This window comes from Castor canadensis, chromosome 10, assembly GCF_047511655.1.
Source record: "Castor canadensis chromosome 10, mCasCan1.hap1v2, whole genome shotgun sequence".
NCBI lineage: Eukaryota > Metazoa > Chordata > Mammalia > Rodentia > Castoridae > Castor > Castor canadensis.
The window spans coordinates 114,872,352-114,895,764 of NC_133395.1; the positions used below are offsets into that span (position 1 = coordinate 114,872,352).

Sequence of the window (23,413 nt, forward strand, 5' to 3'; positions counted from 1 at the left end):
GTCATGAAGAATAATGAAATCCTAGCATTCACAAGTAAATGGAATGGAACTGGAGAACATCATCTTGAGTGATGGTTACCTAGGTTCAGAGGACAAAAAAATCATATGTTCTCCTTCACATGCAGACTTTTTATCTAGGGCAAAGGCAGTAATGTTTTTGGACTTGGGTCACATGCTAAGGGGAAAGAACATTCGGGAGCAATGGGAATAGGTAGGAAACCCAAAACTTGAAAGTGTTTGATGTGCTCACTGCACATCTAACTAATACAGTAACCTTAAAATGACAGAGGACAATATGGGAAGGTGACCAGGAAGTAGTGAAGAGGTCAGGTAGAGATGAATCAGTTCCCGTTGTAATACACTTGTGCACAGAAGCAATGCTAGGAATCTCTCTGTATAGCTATCCTTATCTCAACTAACAAAAATGCTTTGTCTTTCTTATTATTGCTTATGTCTACTCTTCAACAAAATTGGAGAAAAGAGCAGAACAAGTTCTGCCTGGAAGTGAAGGGGGTGGGGGGAGAGGGAAGGGGCCGGAGATAGGGGGAGAAATGCCTCAAAATATGTATGCACATAAATAAGAAAAAAAAAGTCTCTAAGTGGACTGGAGGCATGACTCAAGAGACAGAGTGCCTTGCAGGCAGGAAGCTCTGAGTTCTAAAACCCCAGTACTGCCAAGTGTGGTGTGTGTGTGTGTGTGTGTGTGTGTGTGTGTGTGTGTGTATTCATATGTGTATGTTTTAAAGTCTGGTGTATAAGTGACAGCATGTCACAGCCCATGTTCTTATTGAACTAATTGTACAATGGATGTGTATATGTGTGTGTGCTATATTATAAAACAGTGGTGAGGGTGTCGGAAAACATTCTTTGAAACAATTCTATACTCTAAACAGTTTACTTCATGTAGCAAAATAATTAAATATCTTCCTATGTCATTAAATATCTTTCTATACCATCATTTCTATTGACTGAATTTCCATGTATGATTATATGATCATGTATTTAGATAATCTTCCTCCTTGGGATATTTTGACTTATCAGCCAAAAGAAAATATTTTTTAAGAACTGTGCTATAAACAAGTCTGTGGCTAAGGCAATGCCCACATCTTTAAATTTTTTTCTTACAGTGTATTCCTGGGTGAATAATCAGTAGTTTAAGAAGCTTTGGTAAACCACTCCACATTTGTTTCTCCCAACTACCTAATTTTGCACCACCTACATGTTCTACAGATCATCCCCTGTAAGCTCTAAAAAATGTTGGTAATGTGGAATGGTGGCAAAGGATCTTTGCCTTTCTATTCCTATCTTCCACCTTGTCATCCTTGACTATGCCTCCAGCTGTTCATAGTTCATAAACACTCATAATTTAGAGAAAGCCTCAGTGTGTGTATGCCAGCCTTCATGCACTTTTATAAGTCAGTGTATAACATGTGGCCTAAAGAATTTAGCTTCACATTTTAGCACTAAAGAAAGAACTATCTCCACCCCATGTCAATGGGTGCTATTCATTTGAGCACATCCTGTTGTTTAGCTTTGTTTCATTCAGACTTTACTCACAAGAATGCTATAGAATGCAATAGAAACTACTGAAGACCTTGGGAACCAATGTCTTACTTCCCATTGCACCAGGAGGAATGTCTGAGGCAAAAAAGTAACTATGGTGTGCAAAAGGACTACTTTGGTCATCTCTGCTAAATATTTAGAATACATAAAAATGTTCCATACTGGCCATAAAGGTGGCTATATATTAAAATTGCTTGCAGGTTATAATAACTTGTGATCTACACCAGAATTCAGCTAATTATATTCCATGGGCCAATCTGGTTGTTTTGTAAATAAAGTTTTATTGGAACACAGCCATTTCTATTTGTTTACTTACTCTGAATATAATCAGAACTTTAGACAGATTTGTTTACTCATTCCATTCCATTTCAATTTTCCAACTAACATTTATTAAGCACCTACAACATGTTAACTACTGTAGTAGTCACTAGGGATAAAAAGGCTTGTTATTTCCTTTACTGAACTCAGGGTTTAACGGGAAAACAGACATAAACATATAATCCCACATTTTAGGGAATTTTAATTATTTGATCTGAAATAGTATAATCTGAAAAGCATCATAAAGGCTTACTCTTATGCATGCATGTTTCTATAATGCAATTCCTTCTAAACTTATAAAACTTCATCAACATTCCCATGATTTCTAACCTGAGCAGTCAACATTGGAAACAGTTTTTGTTATAGTCATAAGCAGAAATGTTATAGTGGACCAATATTCCTTATCAGTAGCCTATCAACTCTACTCTGAATTTCTGAAAGAGGTTTGATAACTACTGACCAGTTATTTTGGCATACACTTTATCAGTTTTCTATGCTGTGTAACAAAATACCAACAATTTAGTGACTTAAAAGAACATCCATTAATCAAGTCACAGTTGTGTAGGTCAAAAGTCTTACACAGTACAGCTGAGGTCTCTACTCAGGGATAAGGGTAAGACCAACATGTCTGCCAGGATGAGTATTTGCCTGGAAGCTCTAAGAAAAAAAAGTTATTTCCCAGCTTATTCTTTTTATTGGAAAAATTTGGCTTCTTGATGTTTTGGGATTGTGGCCCTTGCTCCCTTGCTAGCAATCATCCATAAGCCATTCCCAGCCCAAGGGGCTGCCCCCAGGCCTTGTGAGGTATCCCCTCCATCTTCAAGTCAACAGTAGAGAATTTCTCATACAGTGAATCTCCCTCATGTCTCCAAGCTGATTTCCCTGTATCTGACCTTACAGATAAGGTTTAAAAGGTTTGTGGGTCTTGGGGATATACCCAAAAGACTGTGACACAGGTTACTCCAGAGGCACCTGCACACCCATGTTTATTGCGGCACTATTCACAATAGCCAAGTTATAGAAACAGCCAAGATGTCCCACCACTGACAAATGGATTAAGAAAATGTGGTATCTATACACAATGGAATTTTATGCAGCCATGAAGAAGAACGAAATGTTATTATTCGCTGGTAAATGGATGGAATTGGAGAACATCATTCTGAGTGAGGTTAGCCTGGCCCAAAAGACCAAAAATCGTATGTTCTCCCTCATATGTGGACATTAGATCAAGGGCAAACACAACAAGGGGATTGGACTATGAGCACATGATAAAAGCGAGAGCACACAAGGGAGGGGTGAGGATAGGTAAGACACCCAAAAACTTAGCTAGCATTTGTTGCCCTTAACGCAGAGAAACTAAAGCAGATAGCTTAAAAGCAACTGGGGCCAATAGGAAAAGGGGAACAGGAACTAGAGAAAAGGTGAGATCAGAAAGAATTAACCTAGAAGGTAACACCCATGCACAAGAAATCAATGTGAGTCAATGCCCTGTATAGCTATCCTTATCTCAACCAGCAAAAACCCTTGTTCCTTCCTATTATTGCTTATACTCTCTCTACAACAAAATTAGAAATAAGGGCAAAATAGTTTCTGCTGGGTATCGAGAGGGTGGAGGAGAGAGGGAGGGGGCGGAGTGGGTGGTAAGGGAGGGGGTGGGGGCAGGGGGGAGAAATGACCCAAGCCTTATATGCACATATGAATAATAAAAGAAAAATAAATAAATAAATAAAGAGGAGAAACGAAAAAAAAATCTAGATTCTGCATATGAGAGAAAAATAAAGTCTTTCTGAGTCTGGTTTAAAAAAAAAAAAAGTTTTGTTTGGTCAAACCAACACAATCTCCTTTTCTTAAAGTGTAAAATATAATAATCACCAGAACAAAATCTATCACAGTCACAGTCCTGGGTATTATTTAAAGCATGTATACTAGGGAGGTGAGAAATATTGGGCCCCAACTTATAATTCTACCTACCACACCACTTTTGTTAGAATTGTAAATTACTTTTATTATCTCTAATTACAAAATTAGCCAAGGATGGATAACATGTTGATGCTATTGCTGATTTTTAAAATCAGCAAGCCAAAAGGAAGATGTAATATAATATTACGGAGTCCAAACCTGCTGTGTACACTGTGTCATTAATTTGAAATTCAGCTTCAGTGAAAAGTGTCTTTTTAAAGCACTTATATCTTTTGGTTTGCAAAAGTTGTATCAGAAGGTAAGAATGAAGGAATACATACTGGTAATGAGACTCCAGTATCAGAAAGGTAGAAAGATTCCTATAATCTATAATAATCGTGGAGCTATATGCCCCAATAACACATTAGCCATACTTTACATTTATTCCTATGGGAAACTTAGACATATATTATAAAAAGCTTGCATTATGGACTTCCCTCAACAACATAACATGATAAATGCTAATAGAGATATGTATAAACTCTGTACAGTAAAGTAGAATCCACTGCCAAACATGGAATAAGTGAAAAAGACAGACAGAAAAGTTTCCTTCCCACATACATAGGTTGATTTAAATCAAATGGCCTGGGGAGTATGTGGGACGATAAATGGGATCATCTGCAAACTGAAATATGTAAAGACCCAACTACTTCTAATCCCATATCATAAAACTGCAAGCAACAACTAATAGCTGAGATTGACAAATGTGTCAAGATACCTGCGCCCATTAAGGGCAGCAGCCACAGTCAGGACACACTAGGCATTTTTATTTTAAATCTTCAAGGGATTTTGCAGGTGATTGTGAACAAATCTTTGGGTGGGGGGGCGGAGAATCCATCTTGGTGAAACTGAGTACAGAATATAACGTCTTAACCCAGAGGAAATATTTATTTAAAAGAGAATTTGTCTCCTCTGGCTAGGGATCAGCTCTTTCACTGAATTAGAATCAGTTCTCAGCATGATTTGGCCCTGAACTGCATTTTGAAATAACACAGATAATCGCTATTGCCACTTGCAAGTCACAAGGGACTGAAAGAGAACATTTACAGTATGGAAGTCAAAATGTCCTTAAACTTTAATTATATAATATACTTGATTGCTGGAAGACATAAAGAATAGAAAAAGTTTCTCACTGTGAAATTTGTTTCCTAAATGGGGCAAGTAGTGTGGTCCATCTATATTAAATTACTTCTGTTTCCACAAATGTACTGTGCTGCCTCTTCCTGCCAAACCTTGGCAAATGCTATTCTTTCTGCTTTCACTGGGCAACAGCTCCCAGGCCCCCAGCCCTGATTTAGTCAGCAGCTTCTCCCAGAATTATTCATCCCACTCACATTGTGAAGTGAGGTGAGATGTCCCTCCTGTGTGCACTGTATGTGCACCTGTGTACCTGGCAGCAGAGTATACATCATACACTGCACTTTAGTGCCTACTTAGTGGCTTTCCACATGTATTTGAGCTCCCAGAGGACAGAAATTATGCCTTATTTTATAGCATATGGATCCTCAGTACCTGCAAAGTATCTAGCTCATTACAGATTCTGAGTATGTATTGTTAGATGGCTAGAGGAAGGAAGGAAGGAGGGAAACAGGGGGAGGGGGAGGAGGAGGAGGAGAGAGGGACAGAGGGAGAGGGAGGGTTAGCCAGTATAGGCCAATAGTGCCCCAAGACTCAGACGCCATGGAGCACAGAAAGAAGAAAAGGAAAAGTGAAATTGGATTCAGACACTTGGGTGCAGCCCAAGCTCTACCACTAATTAGCTCTGTGACCCAAAACAAATCACTTTCTTCCTAGAACCTCTATATCCTGAGTGAAAAAATGAAGAGGTTGAATTAGAAGCACCCATCAAGTCTCTTCCAGTTTTACCATTTCCTCACACCTTTCCTATCTTCAGGGTTGTCTAGTCTTCATCAGTATACTCATATTTGCGTGTATTTGAAGTTAAATAATATTGCTGTTGTGCTCAATAGAGTGCAAGGGGGAAAAGATGCAGCTAATTGAAGACAGTGACTGAAAATGTTGAATTAATTAATTAATTAATTAATGAGCATGAATTCCTAAACCTCTTTTAATTGCATCATCACAAGGTGAATATTTCTAGCTTTGGCTTCTTTCATGCAAAATGTCATTCATCAATATCATCTCTTATGAGAAGAGCAAATTTAAATCCCTTAGAAGAAGAAACTTCATCACACAGGGAGGAGGTTTACAGATTAACCACTTCACAAAGCATACCAAGGAAGCCACAATCTCTATTCAAGAGACACAAAGCACACATAAATTGACTTGAGAAATATCACTTCATTCAGGCAATATAACATGGACTTCTGACCAAGATGAATTGGTTAAAATTACTAAGGTGCTGTTTGGTGGTGATCAGGCAATCACAAGCATTGGGACAAATAATTCCAACTAAGAGTAAAAGTTGTGCACTCTTAGTGATTACTTGTCCTGTAGAACTTAATTAGCCCTAGAACCACTGACATCACTTTCATACCATGATGAAGACATATTTATGCAATAATGAGAGGGCAAAGGTGCTCTTTCTAGGTATGGTGCTACCCTACAAACACAGAATACACAAAGAATTATAAAATATCTAGCTTAACTTTTGTATTAGTCAGTTTTTCATACTGTGACAAAATACCTATGAGAAACAATTTAAGGGAGTAATGACTTGCTTTGGCTCAGAGTTTCAGAGGTTTTAGTTTATGATCACTTGGATCTGTTGTGTCTGGACATTGGGGAGGTAGCACATCATAGTAAGGTAGAGCCAAGTTGTTCACCTTATAGTGGCCAGGAAACAAGGAGAGAACACAAGGGCCAGGGACAAAATATACCTTTCAAAGGCATACCTCCAATGATCTCTTTCCTCCAATTAGGCCCCACCTCCTAAACTTTCTATCACCTCCCAATTGTGCCACTAGCCGGCACATATGAGTCTTTGGGGACATTAAAGATCCAAACTAGAACAGATTTTTTTCTTATATTTTCTAGATCAAGGAAGACACTGTTCAAAAAAAATCAGTAAATCACAAATGCTGACCTATACAATACTTTTTAAAACTGCCAGTATTTAAGCAGTATGTTAGTTAAAATCTACATTCAGTCTACACTGTAAAGATAATTTTACCTTATCCCAAAGATATGAAAAATATATTTGAGTATAAGAATTATTTTTAGCCAAGAGACTAATAAAATCCATTTTTTAGTCAGAAAATAAAAATTAGCCTCAAAGGTAACTGATTTCCAAATGACCGGAATGATGATATTTAGCCATAAAAATGTAAACTGAGTGGTGCCTGCTGGATGAACCATCTCTGTTCTGCCTAAATCAGGTACTTTATTTTTTTTTCTTTTATTCATATGTGCATACAATGTTTGGGTCACTTCTCCCCCCTTCCCCCCATCCCCTCCCTTTTCCCCACCCTCTCCCTCTCCCCTCCCCTCACTACCAGGCAGAAACTATTTTGCCCTTATCTCTAATAATTTTGTTGAAGAGAGAGTATAATCAATAATAGGAAGGACCAAGGGTTTTTGCTAGTTGAGATAAGGATAGCTATACAGAGAGTTTACTCGCATTGCTTTCCTGTACATTTGTGTTACATTCTAAATTAATTCTTCTCGAACTAACCCTTTCTCTAGTTCCTGGTCTCCTTCTCCTATTGGCCTCTGTTGCTTTAAAGTTTCTGCATTAGTTCCTTTGCATTAAGGACATCAAATTCTATCTTGTTTTTTGGGGGGCAGTTCTTTCCTACCCTCTTACCTCCCTTGTGTGCTCTTGCCTCATCATGTGATCAAAGTCCAATCCCCTATGTACTTTATTCTGATTGTATGCTGCCTATACCATACCCCATGCAAAATAAATGATATTATGACCAGTGTGGTATCAGATTACTCTTAATAATTTAAATTTTTTCACAGTTCAAGAATGCTTTATATATTTCTGTAAGTATAGAACATTATATATGAAAATTATAAAACAGAAAATAATAACAGTTCACATATCATCTATACACATGCAAAACAGTCTTCTCTGTAAGCTTCCTAAAATGATGCCACAGAAAGTATGTGAGGTAATACTCAGAGAGGGAAGTGTGTCTATTAAACTAAGTAAAGCCCATTTTACTGTCTGTAGGCAGGAGGCCTAAAGCACCCAGAGTAGTAGTGTAGTCCATATATAAAAGGAAAGGACTCCTGTGGACCAAGTTTCTCTGCATAATTATTTGTTGGGAGGGTGTCATCTTCATAGTAGGGTATTTAGCAGTATCCCTGATTAGACTCTTTCCACCAAATACTTGTAGCGATCCCCAAGCTATCACAACCAAAACTATAAATGTTCCCAGAAGGAACAGGGTTGAGGGTTATAAAAATGGCACCAGTTGAGAACCACTGCCTTAGACCCACAACCACCTTGTTTGCAAATCCAGTCCCTGGAGTGCCAGCCTTGTTCATGCACTGTAGACAGAATAAGCTTGTCTACACCAAGACAGTCAGACCTTAGGTGAACAACTCACTGCAATGGAACAGCTTCCCTGACTGCTTCCTCTTGGAACTCAGTCAAGAGCCTCAACTCATGAGTTCATCTGTGATGGGTCCAGGAAAGAAGCTTAAATGTCTCAAATCATTTTTTGAGGTTGAATAACAACCAATGACCAAAAGAAAGTACAACTACCATCAGAGCAAAACAAAAATCAGTGACAGCATTTAAAATAACCCATTGGCTTAGAATGGTCATAACTTATAAATGATTAAGTTATAGAACTAAATCATTTATAGAGAATATAAATATGTATCTTCTCTCATGGGGAACTTAACCATCTATAGAAAATATAAACATACTTTTTACTTCTCTCATGAAAGAAAAAAAAACAGAATTGAAGGCTACCACATTCTTTCTTTTACATATTGCTATTGTATATGTGTTTAAATCATGGTGTTTTATTTCATTAATTTAACCGGTTTCTTATGTTCAAACCTATTATTGATTGGTTTCCTATTGTTTGCTGGCTACATTTCTGCTGGGTGTATTTTTAAAAGGTATAATAATCTCAGGTAAGCTGGTCAAACTATAGTTTAGCCAGTCTCTAAAAGCTTACGATTCCACAAACTAGGAAGGAAGGATCACAAACTAGGAAAACACTTTTTTTTTTCTTCAGTGCTAGGGATCAAATGCAAGGCCTCATGTATGTTAGGCAAAAGCTCTACAGCCCCAGCCTCTAGTCTCTCACTTAAAAAATGAAGGTTATAATAGTGCCAAAAAGCAACAAGTTTATAAGAACTGAAAAATAAAAGGTCACAGTCCCCCTAGTGTAGAGTTTGGTATACAGCAAAGGCTCACTCAATCATGGAGAACCATTTTATTATACAAATTATCATTTGCATTGTCATAATTGGAAATGACCATGCATAATCAGCAAGCTCATTCCATCACTCTCATAAAATACCACACTTGTAACAATCCAGTAAGTTAGAAGTGAGAACTAGAGAAGGAAACATTCTCTTTGTACAACAAAAAATATCTTTGTAAATGGTTAAGTTTTGTAATTCAAGCCTTCATCCCTTTTACCTTCCCAGGCTAGGGAAACCAAGGCTAGAGGTGTTAAGTGTGCGTAAAGTGACAGTCATTTCCTCCTCTGAGTTTTATTATTCATGGGATGGTTCCATCTTGAGGCCTACACAGAAGCATACTGTACTTGGAACAGCAAGTAGGTTTGACATTTCATTGGGGCAAATAACTCTCCTCATACTTGACAGTATTCCTGGGCCAGAAGTAGATTTCAAAGCAATTTCTCTTCTCCTGAGTTCTCGTTCATTGAGAATTGGCTGAGTTCATTTTGAGGAAGAGCATGTACAAAAATTTGTAAGTTGCTGAAGGTATCTTGATGATCAAGGTTGGGACATCACAGGCATGAACCTTGAGATGTTTAATTCATTCATCAAAGAGATGCGTAATTATGAACTGAGCTAAGAAATTCTTCTCTAGCAGCATGAGCAAAGACTTCTCCCCAGGTGATATAAGAACTAAGCATGAAGCTCAAATGTAAAGCTTGGAGTCACACTTCCCAGAGTCCTTTGGAGGAACAAAGACACATGTGCGACATCTGAAGCTTAGTATTAAGACCCTGAACCCTGACCAAGCAGATAAGATCAGGAAAGGGGAAGGAGGGTGAGAGGGCAGTCATCAGCAGAGAAGGTACCTGTCCAAATACTTTTATATGAGATGTGGTGGTGTTTGCCTTATCTTGGTCGCCTAGAGTTCCTGGTTCCCAATCTTGTTTTAAAGACCAGTTATTGGGGCTCTGTATATTCTTGCAATAAATTCTTTTTGCTTTAGCCTCAAAAAAAATCAAATACCTAGGTGTAAACCTAACAAAAGATGTGAAAGACCTCTACAAGGAAAACTATACACTTCTGAAGAAAGAGATTGAGGAAGACTATAGAAAGTGGAGAGATCTCCCATGCTCATGGATTGGTAGAATCAACATAGTAAAAATGTCTATACTCCCAAAAGTAATCTACATGTTTAATGCAATTCCCATCAAAATTCCAATGACATTCATCAAAGAGATTGAAAAATCTACTGTTAAATTTATATGGAAACACAAGAGGCCACGAATAGCCAAGGCAATACTCAGTCAAAAGAACAATGCAGGAGGTATCACAATACCTGACTTCAAACTATATTACAAAGCAATAATAATAAAAACAGCATGGTACTGGCACAAAAACAGACATGAAGACCAGTGGAACAGAATAGAGGATCCAGATATGAAGCCACACAACTATAAGCAACTTATCTTTGACAAAGGAGCTAAAAATATACGATGGAGAAATAGCAGCCTCTTCAACAAAAACTGCTGGGAAAACTGGTTAGCAGTCTGCAAAAAACTGAAACTAGATCCATGTATATCACCCTATACCAAGATTAACTCAAAATGGATCAAGGATCTTAATATCAGACCCCAAACTCTTAAGTTGATACAAGAAAGAGTAGGAAATACTCTGGAGTTAGTAGGTATAGGTAAGAACTTTCTCAATGAAACCCCAGCAGCACAGCAACTCAGAGATAGCATAGATAAATGGGACCTCATAAAACTAAAAAGCTTCTGTTCATCAAAAGAAATGGTCTCTAAACTGAAGAGAACACCCACAGAGTGGGAGAAAATATTTGCCAACTATACATCAGACAAAGGACTGATAACCAGAATATACAGGGAACTTAAAAAACTAAATTCTCCCAAAACTAATGAACCAATAAAGAAATGGGCAGGTGAACTAAACAGAACTTTCTCAAAAGAAGAAATTCAAATGGCCAGAAAACACATGAAAAAATGCTCACCATCTCTAGCAATAAAGGAAATGCAAATTAAAACCACACTAAGATTCCACCTCACCCCTGTTAGAATAGCCATCATCAGCAACACCACCAACAACAGGTGTTGGCGAGGATGCGGGGAAAAAGGAACCCTCTTACACTGTTGGTGGGAATGTAGACTAGTACAACCACTCTGGAAAAAAATTTGGAGGCTACTTAAAAAGCTGGACATCGATCTACCATTTGATCCAGCAATACCACTCTTGGGGATATACCCAAAAGACTGTTACTCCAGAGGCACCTGCACATCCATGTTTATTGTGGCACTATTCACAATAGCCAAGTTATGGAAACAGCCAAGATGCCCCAGCACTGACGAATGGATTAAGAAAATGTGGTATCTATACACAATGGAATTTTATGCAGCCATGAAGAAGAACGAAATGTTATCATTCGCTGGTAAATGGATGGAATTGGAGAACATCATTCTGAGTGAGGTTAGCCTGGCTCAAAAGACCAAAAATCGTATGTTCTCCCTCATATGTGGACATTAGATCAAGGGCAAACACAACAAGGGGATTGGACTATGAGCACATGATAAAAGCGAGAGCACACAAGGGAGGGGTGAGGATAGGTAAGACACCTAAAAAACTAGCTAGCATTTGTTGCCCTTAATGCAGAGAAACTAAAGCAGATACCTTAAAGCAACTGAGGCCAATAGGAAAAGGGGACCAGGAACTAGAGAAAAGGTTAGATTAAAAAGAATTAACCTAGAAGGTAACACCCACGCACAGGAAATCAATGTGAGTCAATGCCCTGTATAGCTATCCTTATCTCAACCAGCAAAACCCCTTGTTCCTTCCTATTATTGCTTATACTCTCTCTACAACAAAATTAGAGATAAGGGCAAAATAGCTTCTGCTGGGTATTGAGGGGGGGAGCGGGAGGTGGTGGAGTGGGTGGTAAGGGAGGGGGTGGGGGCAGGGGGGAGAAATAAACCAAGCCTTGTATGCACATATGAATAATAAAAGAAAAATGAAAAAAAAAATTCTTTTTGCTTGAGTGGCCTCTGCTATATGCATCCACCAAGTTGTCTGATTTCTGGTGACATGCCATATGTTCCTCTGCATTGTACCTCTATTTAGGATTATGCATGTCTATCTCCCCAACCAGACTGTCAGCTTCCTGATGACTGGAGAATGTCATATTTTTTCTTTGAACCTCCAGAACCTGGAGTAGTGACTGACTGACACATAGGAAGCACTTAGTAAATGCAAACTGAGTATGATTTTACACATGTTCAAAAAATTAGAAGGGTTTGCCAGTAACAAGTATAAAAGTTCAACTAGATGTTTAAACTCTGAGAAACAGTTTGAATGAAATGTCCATCTTCCATGCCTTACTTCAATTTTACACCAATATGGAAATCTCCATGTCTGAAGCCATGTTATCATGTATTACTTTTTAAAAATAAATCTCATGAAGAAAGTCAGTATGCTAATAGCCATACTCCCATAGCATCCTTACTGCTGAGTTTATTGTCATTCAGAATTTTCACCACCTAAGTAAGTAGGATAAAGATGCTAAAGTAGACAGGTCCATATACACCATTCCCAGGAGCCAACTCTACTGAGTTATCCCTCTTTTTTCCAACTTACAGGGCAATCCACAAAGTTCAGTAAGCAGCCAGTGAACTTGGCTTCCAGAGAAATCACCATCTGTTTTTCTACCCCCAATAAATAAAGTACCTCTGCTCTATAAATTTGCATTACTTGTGGGACCAAGACCTAGAACGGAAATGGAGAGAGAATTTTTGTCCCATTTTAATGGCTTTTAAAAAAATCCTTGAGTAGCAAGTTTATGCTCTAAGAATCTATGAGCTGCATAACAGTCTGAATTTGATCTGGTTCAAATAATGCTACCATGTCCTCAAATCCTGGGCATTACACAATTTCCAAATGTACAATGTCATCAAGATTTTATGACATTTCCTACAAAAACTCAATAGTAAGGTAGTACTTCATCAGCTGGAATTTGAATTCAGGTGTAGGAACAGAATACCATGGCTGTAGCATGAAACTACTGGTATCACAGGAGTAGGGGGAAAATCCACTAAACACTTCCCATACATGTACAATTTTGTCCCCTACTAAAAGAACTAAATACTCTGGCATTATGGAGTACAGCCAAGAATATGGCATTAGGGCCATAGTCTACTCTGGATGATCTCTGTCTTCCTGCAAAAGATTGATCAGAGCTGACCTGCCACCTGGAACTCTGTTCATTCAGCTTCTGTTCTTTCCTCAAGTGACAAAATGTTCAGAGCATCATGTCCAGGCTGGTCAACATGGCTTATTGAACACACAAGACTTCAGACACTCAGGACTCTAAAGGAAAACCTGAACAATCTGAGGTATCAGCCCAGCTTCTCCAGGTTGAATGGGACTAGGAAAGGAGCATATCCAGTTCAATTGGCACCAAAACACAGTGTGGATGACCAACAAGGTAATACTGCAGCTCTGACATTGACATGAGCTTATTATTCTTCCATGCCAACACATCCTAATCCAAAGCTGATGTTATACCAATCCAGGACTGCTCTAAAACAGACAATTATTCTGAATATGCTCAAAATTCTAAGGAGTCTCCAGCCCCAAAGACAGTGCTTCATTGGGGCCAATGAAATGCATATTACTTACACATTTTGAGGAAGTTTCTGAATTTTGTGTATTATTGGGAGTCCATTTCTCTTTTACAATGTAGATATAATGGAGCTCCTATGCCTCTACTATATTGCCAGTGGTTTTATTTCCTCCCCAAGTGTATCAGTAAACACTCAGTTTAAAAACTTGAAGCAGAGAAACCTTCCCAATCTATATGAAATATTTCCAAATCCATTATCTACATGATTTAAATACATGAGCCCATGATCATTTTGCCAAAAGGAACTACAACATACTACAAGCTTTGTTTTAGAACTTCCAAACTATTTCTCAAACCTTTTCATCTGGCTGTAGGGGAAAGTTTAAAATCTAACAAAATAGTCACATCAGTGGAATAGTTATTTGTCACTTAGGCACTGAAAGTGCCACCTCAAAATTGTCCTGACAAATTATTGCCAGATATTCCTCAAGAATGGGAACAGTTTCTTCAAATCATTTTTTTTTTTGGCGGTACTAGGGTTTGAACTCAGGGCTTTGCACTTGCTAGGCATGTGCCCTACTGCTTGAGACACAACTCCAGCCCAAAAATGAGAACATTTAGCCTAAATTCCTGGCAAATGCACAGTTGGAATATTCTTTCTCAACTCAAGCTCACTGCCTAGTGTCTTCGTCATAACAAATGAGGTAAAACATAAACAGTTTTTTTTTCACTTAATGTATATTAACCAACTTATATATACACTATATAACCAACTTAATATACATTAACCAACTTAATATACATTAACCAATTTATTACATTTATTCAAAGATTAAATAATCTGGGCTTGGTGCCCCTGGGCACACATGACATAAACCTAAATATTTCTTAGTTCTTTGGATTAATAATTCCACCTGTCTCATCAAGTAATGGTCAAGAGTAAGTAAACAGCATGTGTAATAAGCATAGTCGAGTGTCCAGCACTCAGCTCAAAAAATGTTAGCTTTTGTTGTATTTGTTGCTGTTGATTTTAAATGAAAACTCCTTGTTATGATTTGTATCTCAAAGGCTATGTGCTAAAGGCTAGATCTCCAGCAGGTGGTACTATTGGGGAGGTGGTAGAAACTTTAGCAGGTGGGACTAGTTGGAGGAAGTAGGTCACAGGGGGCATGTCCTGGAAGGGTATATTTTGTCTCCAACCCCTTCCCTATTCTCTTTGCTTCCTGCTATTATGAAGCAGCCTCCTGCCTCACCTAAGTCCCAAAGCAATGGAGCCAGACAACAAAAGACTGAGGCCTCTGAAACTGTGAAGTAAAATAAACCATTGCTTCTTTAAGTTAATTTTATCAGGTATTTTGTCAGCAATGGGAATCTGACTAACATAGTCTTCTTTTAAATCCTTAGAATATGCTCAAAGTCCTGCCCATCCTAGAAGCTGTCAGATAGCCCCTTCCATTCCAAGGTCCTTAATTATCTCTGCCCAGTTATCTCTTCTGATCATCTGTATCAATCAACAAGGGGGATGCAATGACCAGGACCTTACCTATGAATCTCAACAGAAATTAATTATTAAAACAATCCATCAGTTCACTAAGATCCTAAGAGTCCCAAACAAATGCAGTATCTCTACTTTGTAACTTTTTGGTAAAGTCTCAATGATTTGATTTTAATGTTACTTTAGTAATTTTGTAAAATGAGAGTCATATTATTCTTCGCATGAATGTGCCATTGCAGCTTCTGGTTGACAATAACACAACAGAAATACATTGGGAAGAGACTTGCTGGCACTCTTGAGTTAGAAAAGACTAGAGAACTTAGTTATGAAAAGAAAGAAACATGGACAAGTGTGGGTCTAGATGTTGGGAATTCTTTGATGACCTCATAGCAGCCTCTCCTTAGAAACAAATGAGTGCCTTTGTCTTGAATCAAATTGGCAGGAAAAAGTTTTCCTGATAATGGGAAGAGTGTGACCTAATCTTGGCCAATCAAATGCTCCCACTCAAGAATTTAATTCTGGAGCAAGTTCATTCACTCATTCTTTAAATAATGACTAAGCAAGTACATATTCTAGGTGCTAAATATATAGGAGTGGAGGGGTAGGGCAAGATGTGGATTAGAAATGTCCACTGTCTTGACTCTGTGAATGAGAAAGGTTAGATAACAGAGAAAAAACTATATTCTGAAGAGAAGAGAAGAAGAGCATTGAGAATCATAAAAGCGGTGGCAGGACAGCTAAAAAGCATGAAGAATCAAGGCAAGAGAGAAAAGAGCAAACAGTTCCAAGAACAGTCCCTGCTTCCCAGGAAGGAGAGAACCTGAAGACAAAATCACAAGGTAAAATACAAAGCCCTGGCAACACACTGGCAATTCTACCTGCAAAATAAACCCAATCTCCTGCAATCCTTAAACCCACTCTAGGATTTGGTAAAACAGTGACTACTCTGGTATGGAAGGCCAGCCTCAGTGAAGAAAGACATTCCATAGCTCCCTTATCTCAGAGGGCTTTCTTGAGAGAAGGCCTATTGTTAGAGAATGACAGAATCTGTGGGCTTGAAAATAAGAAATAATCACAGATCAGGGAGTCTTGGGACACCATGCCACAGTCTTTGGGTGGAAGACTGCCATGAGAGCTGTTTGTAGAGAAGAAGAGGTCTGACTGACACAGAAAAGTTCAAGCAGTGGGGAGCTCCATCATTTTTTTTTATTCATTTATTCACATGTGCATACATTGGGTCATTTCTCCCTCCTGCCCCCCCCACCCTTTTCTCCCCCACCCACCTCGCTTCCAGGCAGAACCTGTTCTGCCCTTATCTCTAATTTTGTTGAAGAGAAGACATAAGCATAATAAGAAAGACAAAACATTTTTGCTAGTTGAGTTAAGGATAGCCATACAGAGAGATTCCTAGCATTTTTCCATGTACAAATGTGTTACAACCCAAGTTGATTCATCTCTAACTGATCTTTGCACTGGTTCCTGATCCTCTTCTCATGTTGACCTCTGTTGCTTTAAGGTTTCTGTATTAGTTCCTCTGGAGTGGAGACATCAAACGCTTTCATGTTTTGGGTTTTCTACCTATCCCCATAACCTTTCATATGTGCTCTCCCCTTGTCTTGTGACCCAAGTCCAACCACATTGCTGTATTTGCCCTACATATAAAGTCCACATATGAGGGAGAACATATGATTTTTGGTCTTCTGAGCCTGGCTAACCTCGCTCAGAATGATGTTCTCCAGTTCCATCCATTTACTTGCAAATGATAGGATTTCATTCTTCTTCATGGCTGCATGAAATTCCATTGTGTATAAATACCACATTTTCTTGATCCATTCGTCAGTAGTGGGGCATCTTGGTTGTTTCCATAACTTGGCTATTGTGAATAGCACTGCAATAAACATGGGTGTTCAGATGCCTCTGGAGTAACCTGTGTTCCATTCCTTTGGGTATATCCCCAGGAGTGGAATTGCTGAATCATATGGCATATCTATGTTTAGATTTTTAAGAAGCCTCCAAATTTTTTTCCAGAGTGGTTGTTTGTACTAGCTTGCATTCCCACCAGCAGGGTTCCTTTTTAACCACATCCTCGCCAATACTTGTTGGTGATGGTGTTTTTGTTTTTTTTTTTTTCATTTTTCTTTTATTATTCATATGTGCATACAAGGCTTGGTTCATTTCTCCCCCCTGCCCCTACTCCCTCCCTTACTACCCACTCCACCCCCCCGCCCCGTGATGGTGTTTTTGATGATGGCTATTCTAACAGGGGTGAGGTAGAATCTTAGTGTGGTTTTGATTTGCATTTCCTTTATGGCTAGAGATGGTGAGCATTTTTTCATGTGTTTTTTGGCCATTGGAATTTCTTCTTTTGAGAAAGTTCTGTTTAGTTCAGTTGCCCCATTTCTTTATTGGTTCATTGATTTGGGGAGAGTTTAGCTTCTTAAGTTCCCTGTATATTCTGGTTATCAGTCCTTTGTCAGATGTATAGCTAGCAAATATTTTCTCCCACTCTGTGGGTGGTCTCTTAAGTTTAGAGACCATTCTTTTGTTGTGCAGAAGCTTTTTAATTTTATGAAGTCCCATTTGTCCATTCTTTGCTGCTGGGGTTCTATTGAGGAAGTCCTTCCCTATACCTATTACTTCCAGAGTGTTTCCTGCGCATTCCTGTACTAACTTCAGAGTTTGTGGTCTGATATTAAGGTCCTTGATCCATTTTGAGTTGATATAGTACAGGGTGATAGACATGGATCTAGTTTCAGTTTCTTGCAGACCGATAACCACATTTCCCAGCAACATTTGTTGAAGAGGCTGTCCTTTCTCCATCGCATAATTTTGGCACCTTTGTCAAAAATAAGGTGGGCATAGCTGTGTGGATTCATATCCGGGTCTTCTATTCTGTTCCACTGGTCTTCATGTCTGTTTTGGGGCCAGTACCATGCTGTTTTTATTGCTATTGCTTTGTAATATAGTTTGAAGTCAGGTATTGTGACACCTCCAGCATTGCTCTTTTTGCTGAGTATTGCCTTGGCTATTCACGGTCTCTTGTGTTTCCAAATAAACTTTAGGGTAGATTTTTCAATCTCTGTGATGAAAGGCATTGGGATTTTGAGGGGAATTGCATTAAACATGTAGATTGCTTTAGGTAGTATACCCATTTTTACTATGTTGATTCTACCAATCCATGGGAACTCCGTCACTGAATGGCACAGTGGTCAGAGGCCCAATTCCCCTGGCAAGTCCCATTGACTAAGGGTCATGGTGGAAACAAAGCACTAAGCTAGTGGCTGGCGTAATATTTGGCCACCAGAGCTTGCCTCCTGGCTGAATGTGCTTGCTTGTTAAGTGGGTAACAGGGCCCTGAGCTTAGACCCTCCAAATCATGTGATATCAACTTGGGTACATTGTACACATACATGGAAATGTCACAATGAAACACCCAGTACAACTATCATGTACTAATAAAAATGTTCAATAAAAAAGAAGGAAGAGAAGTACAAATTGCAAATAAGTACATGAAGAAATGTTCAATATCCTTAGCCATAAAGGAACTGCAAATCAAAACTACACTGAGACTTCAACTCCCCCCAGATAGAATGGCAATCATCAAGAAAACAAACAACAAATGTTAGTGAGGATGCAGAGAAAAAGGAACCCTTATACACTGTTAATGGGGATGTAAATTAATGCAGCCACTATAGAAATCAACATGGAAGTCCCTCAAAAAACTAAAAATAGAACTATCATATAATTCTGCTGCACCATTTCTGGGCACATATCCAAAGGAATGTAAGTCTGCATACAATAGAGATGCCTGCATACCCATGTTTATAGCACCCCTATTCACAATAACCAAACTATGGAACCAGTTTAGCTGTCCATCAACTGATACATGGATAAAGAAAAATGTGGTATATATATATATATATATATATATATATATATATACACAATGAAATATTAGTCAGCCATAAAGAAGTGTGAAATTATGCCATTTGCAGGAAAATGGATGGAACTGAACATGTTTCTGTTAAGTGAAATAAGATGGAATGAGAAAGACCAATATTGCATATTCTCTCTCATATTCAGAATCTAGTCCTAAAAAAATGAATGACACATTTGTAAAACAGGGGGATTGTTTGCAGGTGGGAAGCAACAGGATTGGGGGGTAAAAGTAGCAGGGAAGAAAGGGTGCATGACTGAAGTTCTTTGTGCACACGTATGAAGAGAGAGTAATGAAATCCATCCAAAATTGTTTTAAAAGGGAAGGGCATAGTAATAGAGGGGGTCAGTTTATTCAAAGTATATTACATGCACTTATGGAAATACCACAGTAAAACTTCTTTATACAATTAATATACACTGATTAAAAAAGAGAAAGAAAAAAGATATAAGAATGGAAAAAATAAAGCCTGTCATCCTGGACTTTATTCCAGTAATATGAATGAAGAAATTTAAATTTCAAAATTTAAATTTTATATATACATATATAAAAATATATATACATACACTTGCCAGATGGTGATAAGTTCTACTTAGAACAACAAAATTGCCTGGGGAATCACAGAGGTAGGAATGCAATCATGCTATTTCATGTAGGATGGCAAAGTCTGTAACAAAATACTGTTTAAGCAGACACTGAAAAGAAGCAAAGGCACAAGCCATGTGGATTTTTGAGCAGTCTGTCCAATAAAAACAGAATGAGAGTTATACAAGTAGTTTCAAACTTTCTAGCAGTTATATTTAAAAAGTAAAAAGAAACAGGTGATATTAATTTTAAAATAGATTTTACTTTATATGCCGAAAATATTTTCATTTCAATATATGTTCAATGTAAAAATTATGGATAAGAGCACTCACATTCTACTTTTCACAATAAGTCTTCAAAATCTGGTATGCATTTCATACTTATAGCACCTCTTCCTTCAAGAGCTTGAGGCTCACACTATTGCTCTGGGCAGTGCAGATCCAGGATGAGTGTCCCCACAGAGTCTATGGCAAATGTCAAAGCTATGAGAGAGCATATCTGGCATATCTGCAGAAGCACACAAAGGCCACAGTGGCTAATGCAATATGAGCAGAGAGGAGACCAGAAAGACAGGAGGTCAGAAGCCCAATTGTGTAGGGTACTGTGTTCCTTTGTAAGGACTTCTAGTGTTTGTCTGAGAGAAAATAGAAGCCAGTGGCATGGGACAGCTTCTTGACACTGTGACCCATGCTGCTGCACTCGGCCCCTTGCATGGTTTAATGCTCTGCTATTACCATTCTGGAATTCTCAATTTTTGAACAAGAGATTAACATGTTCATTTGTACTGGGCCCCACAAATTATATAGCTGGTTGTGACTAAAGAGCTTTGATCAGAGAGTGACATAAATTGCTTTATGCTTTAAAAGGATTTTCCCTGTTTTTCTGTTAAGAACAGAGAAAACATAAATGTAGATGTAGGAACATAGCTAAGATGTTGTTGATACAAGCTAGGTGAGTGATGATGGAGGTGAGTGACACCAAGAGGAGGGGCCAGTTAGTTCCATTTGCCTGCATCTGCAGCATGGTGTTCAACAGCATGTTATCTATAAGTGGTGTCCTGGCCAACTGGCTCCTGCTGTCCAGCACTGATTTCCACCCAGGTTCCACAATGAGTGCCTATTAATCTGAGAGTCCTATATCTTTCCAACATATCTTATTGTCATAAAAGAGCAGGAACTTGTTTCTCCTCTCCAAGGGATGGGGGGAATGACACAAGAGACACTCTGAAGTCCCACCAAACAATAGCAAATGGGAATTCGCCAAAGGAAAAATTACAGTACTGTCACAAAATCAAGATCCCCTATGATGAATAAAATGAGCCATTCAAAGAAGAAAAGAAGGGCCCTAGTAAGGTTGAGTATCTTCTTGTTTTGGGTGGCTGAGATTGCAGCGTCTTACCCCTTCTCTCCACTGATTCCAAATGAGTAATGGGTGTAAAAAAATTACTAACTCACTCCCCCAAACTGCTATGGCTTCAGCCATTGCTACTATTTGTGCCCCCCAAAATGAGTATGTTCAAACTTAATCACCAATGTGATAATATCAAGATAGGGTGTTTAGGAAGTGATTAAGAGTGAAGTCCTCTTAAATAATATTCATAACCTTATAAAAATGCTAGAGGAACCAACTAGGTCTTTTTACTCTCCCATCCCATGCATCATGGAAGAACACAGTATTTGTCCCCTTGAGATTACACAGACACAAGGCTGATTTAGTAGAAACACAGAGAAGGACCTTATTAGATACCAAAGCTGTCTAAACCTGATCTGGGACCTCCCAGCCTCCAGAATTGTGAGACAACCAAATTTTGTTCTTCATAAATTACTCAGTCTCAGATATTTTGTTAGCGTGGCAGAATGGACTGATACAGCAGTCAATTTTTTGAACCAAAGTTTATGTAATCATAAAGTGCATCTAAAATCCATGTACAGATCCACAAAATATATTGCTCACCTCTTGGAGAAGGCAGAAAAATCAACAAACTTTTAAAATTTATTTATTTTTACCCTGAGCTACATACCACAGTCCTATTACTTTAAACTTATATTTCAATGTATACAATTACCTCTATGTTTAAACTAGCAAATAAAAAAATCTTTAGGTAATCAAATAAAAAACTCAGCAGGCAATGCTGAAAATGATATGATATGAGTACTCATAAGTTAAATACCAATAAGTACTAAACTCAAAAGATCATTTATCTCCATGTGCTCAAAATCCTCTAAAATGACAAAATATGGATGACAGTAACTCTGGAAGGGCTTATGTCACCTACTCACCTTTTTCTGAAGAACATTGATCTTTCTTTCCTTTACTTCCAACATATCTTTCATGTCACGAATCTCTCCAGCCAGTGTCCCCTTCTCTTCTGTGAGGTCCTGCAGCTGTTTTGTTTTTTTATTGAGAAAAGACTCTTTTTCTTCCAGCCGTAATCTCAGTGCATCTACCTGAAATCAGGAAAAAGAGAGAAGGTTTTGGTTTTACAAAGAGGTTGTCAATAGCCATCAAGAGGGGCTGGCGGCACAGGCATCCTGAATACAGCACCATCAAACCACTCACTGCTCAAAACACCTCAATGCCATATGTTTTCACAGCCTGTGGTCTACCTTAAAGCCCTGTTATATATGTATCTGAACAGTGATATTTTTTAATGTAAGTATTCTATGAAATAAGACATTATGAAATAGTACTATGTTCCCATGTTTATTTCCCTGCTTATGAGAAACAATATGTTTGTTTCCAGTGGAAACAAAGCACACTGGTACTCTGTGTCTCTGAAAGCCCAGACAGGGCAGAACACTGCTCAGGCTTTATAGCATTCTCCACAAATATGGAGAACACCATGAGCATCTGGAAAAACAAGACTGGCATACAGAGAAACACTCCTAAATTAGAAAAAAATACATGTTGCCAAGAGGAAGTTATTGCTACTAGAGGAAGAAAATGATGTGGAAACAAAATACCCATCCTGAAACTATAAGAAAGAATGCTTTCCAAATTAAAAAAAAAAGAAGAAGAAGAAGAAGAAAGGACAAATCAGACCAAAAAATGGCTTCTACTTGAGCTCAAAAATTAGAAAATTATAACTCCTGCTTTCCAAATGTCATTAATGAAAGGAGAAAACATAAGCTTTATTTTTATTTTAACATTCTGAACATCATGTGAAAGAAACCTTTATTTCCAGACTACTCAGTCTAGATAATAAAAAAAAAAATCACTGAGGTGGTAGAAAAATAAGACAATACAAAGGATACAAAGACTGTTTTAAAGTTAATCCTCCACAGCCTTCTACAACACATTTGCATCCATGTTTACAAATGCATACTATTCTAGTTTTTTTAAAAAAGTGATTATGAAGCTTATGTGGTGGAGCATGCCTTTAATCCCAGCTACTTAGGAGATAGAGGCAAGAAGTATTGCAATTTCAAGGCTAGCCCTGACAAAGGTATCAAAAGTATTAGCAAGACCATGTCTCAAAAGCTAAAGAACATTTGCCTAGCATATGCAAGGCCCTGGGTCCAATTCCTAGCACCACACACACACACACAGACACACACACACAACATTTTTGATAGTCTATGTGAAGGGTTATTGT

At 38.2% G+C, this 23,413-nt stretch overlaps 1 protein-coding gene across 18 annotated transcripts in view; it reads right to left on the minus strand.

Annotated features, from left to right (window-relative positions):
• The window catches only part of LOC109683367 (ERC protein 2), a 998,591-nt gene that overhangs the window by 548,873 nt on the left and 426,305 nt on the right, over positions 1 to 23,413 (minus strand). For all 18 annotated transcript variants that reach the window (XR_012436318.1, XR_012436316.1, XR_012436319.1 and 15 more), the window contains one exon: positions 22,098 to 22,265. Coding sequence is in view for 13 of the 18 variants with exons in the window: in XM_074043977.1 (XP_073900078.1) it covers positions 22,098 to 22,265 (168 nt within the window). In the remaining 5 variants the exon portion in view is untranslated. The remainder of the gene's footprint in view (positions 1 to 22,097; positions 22,266 to 23,413) is intronic.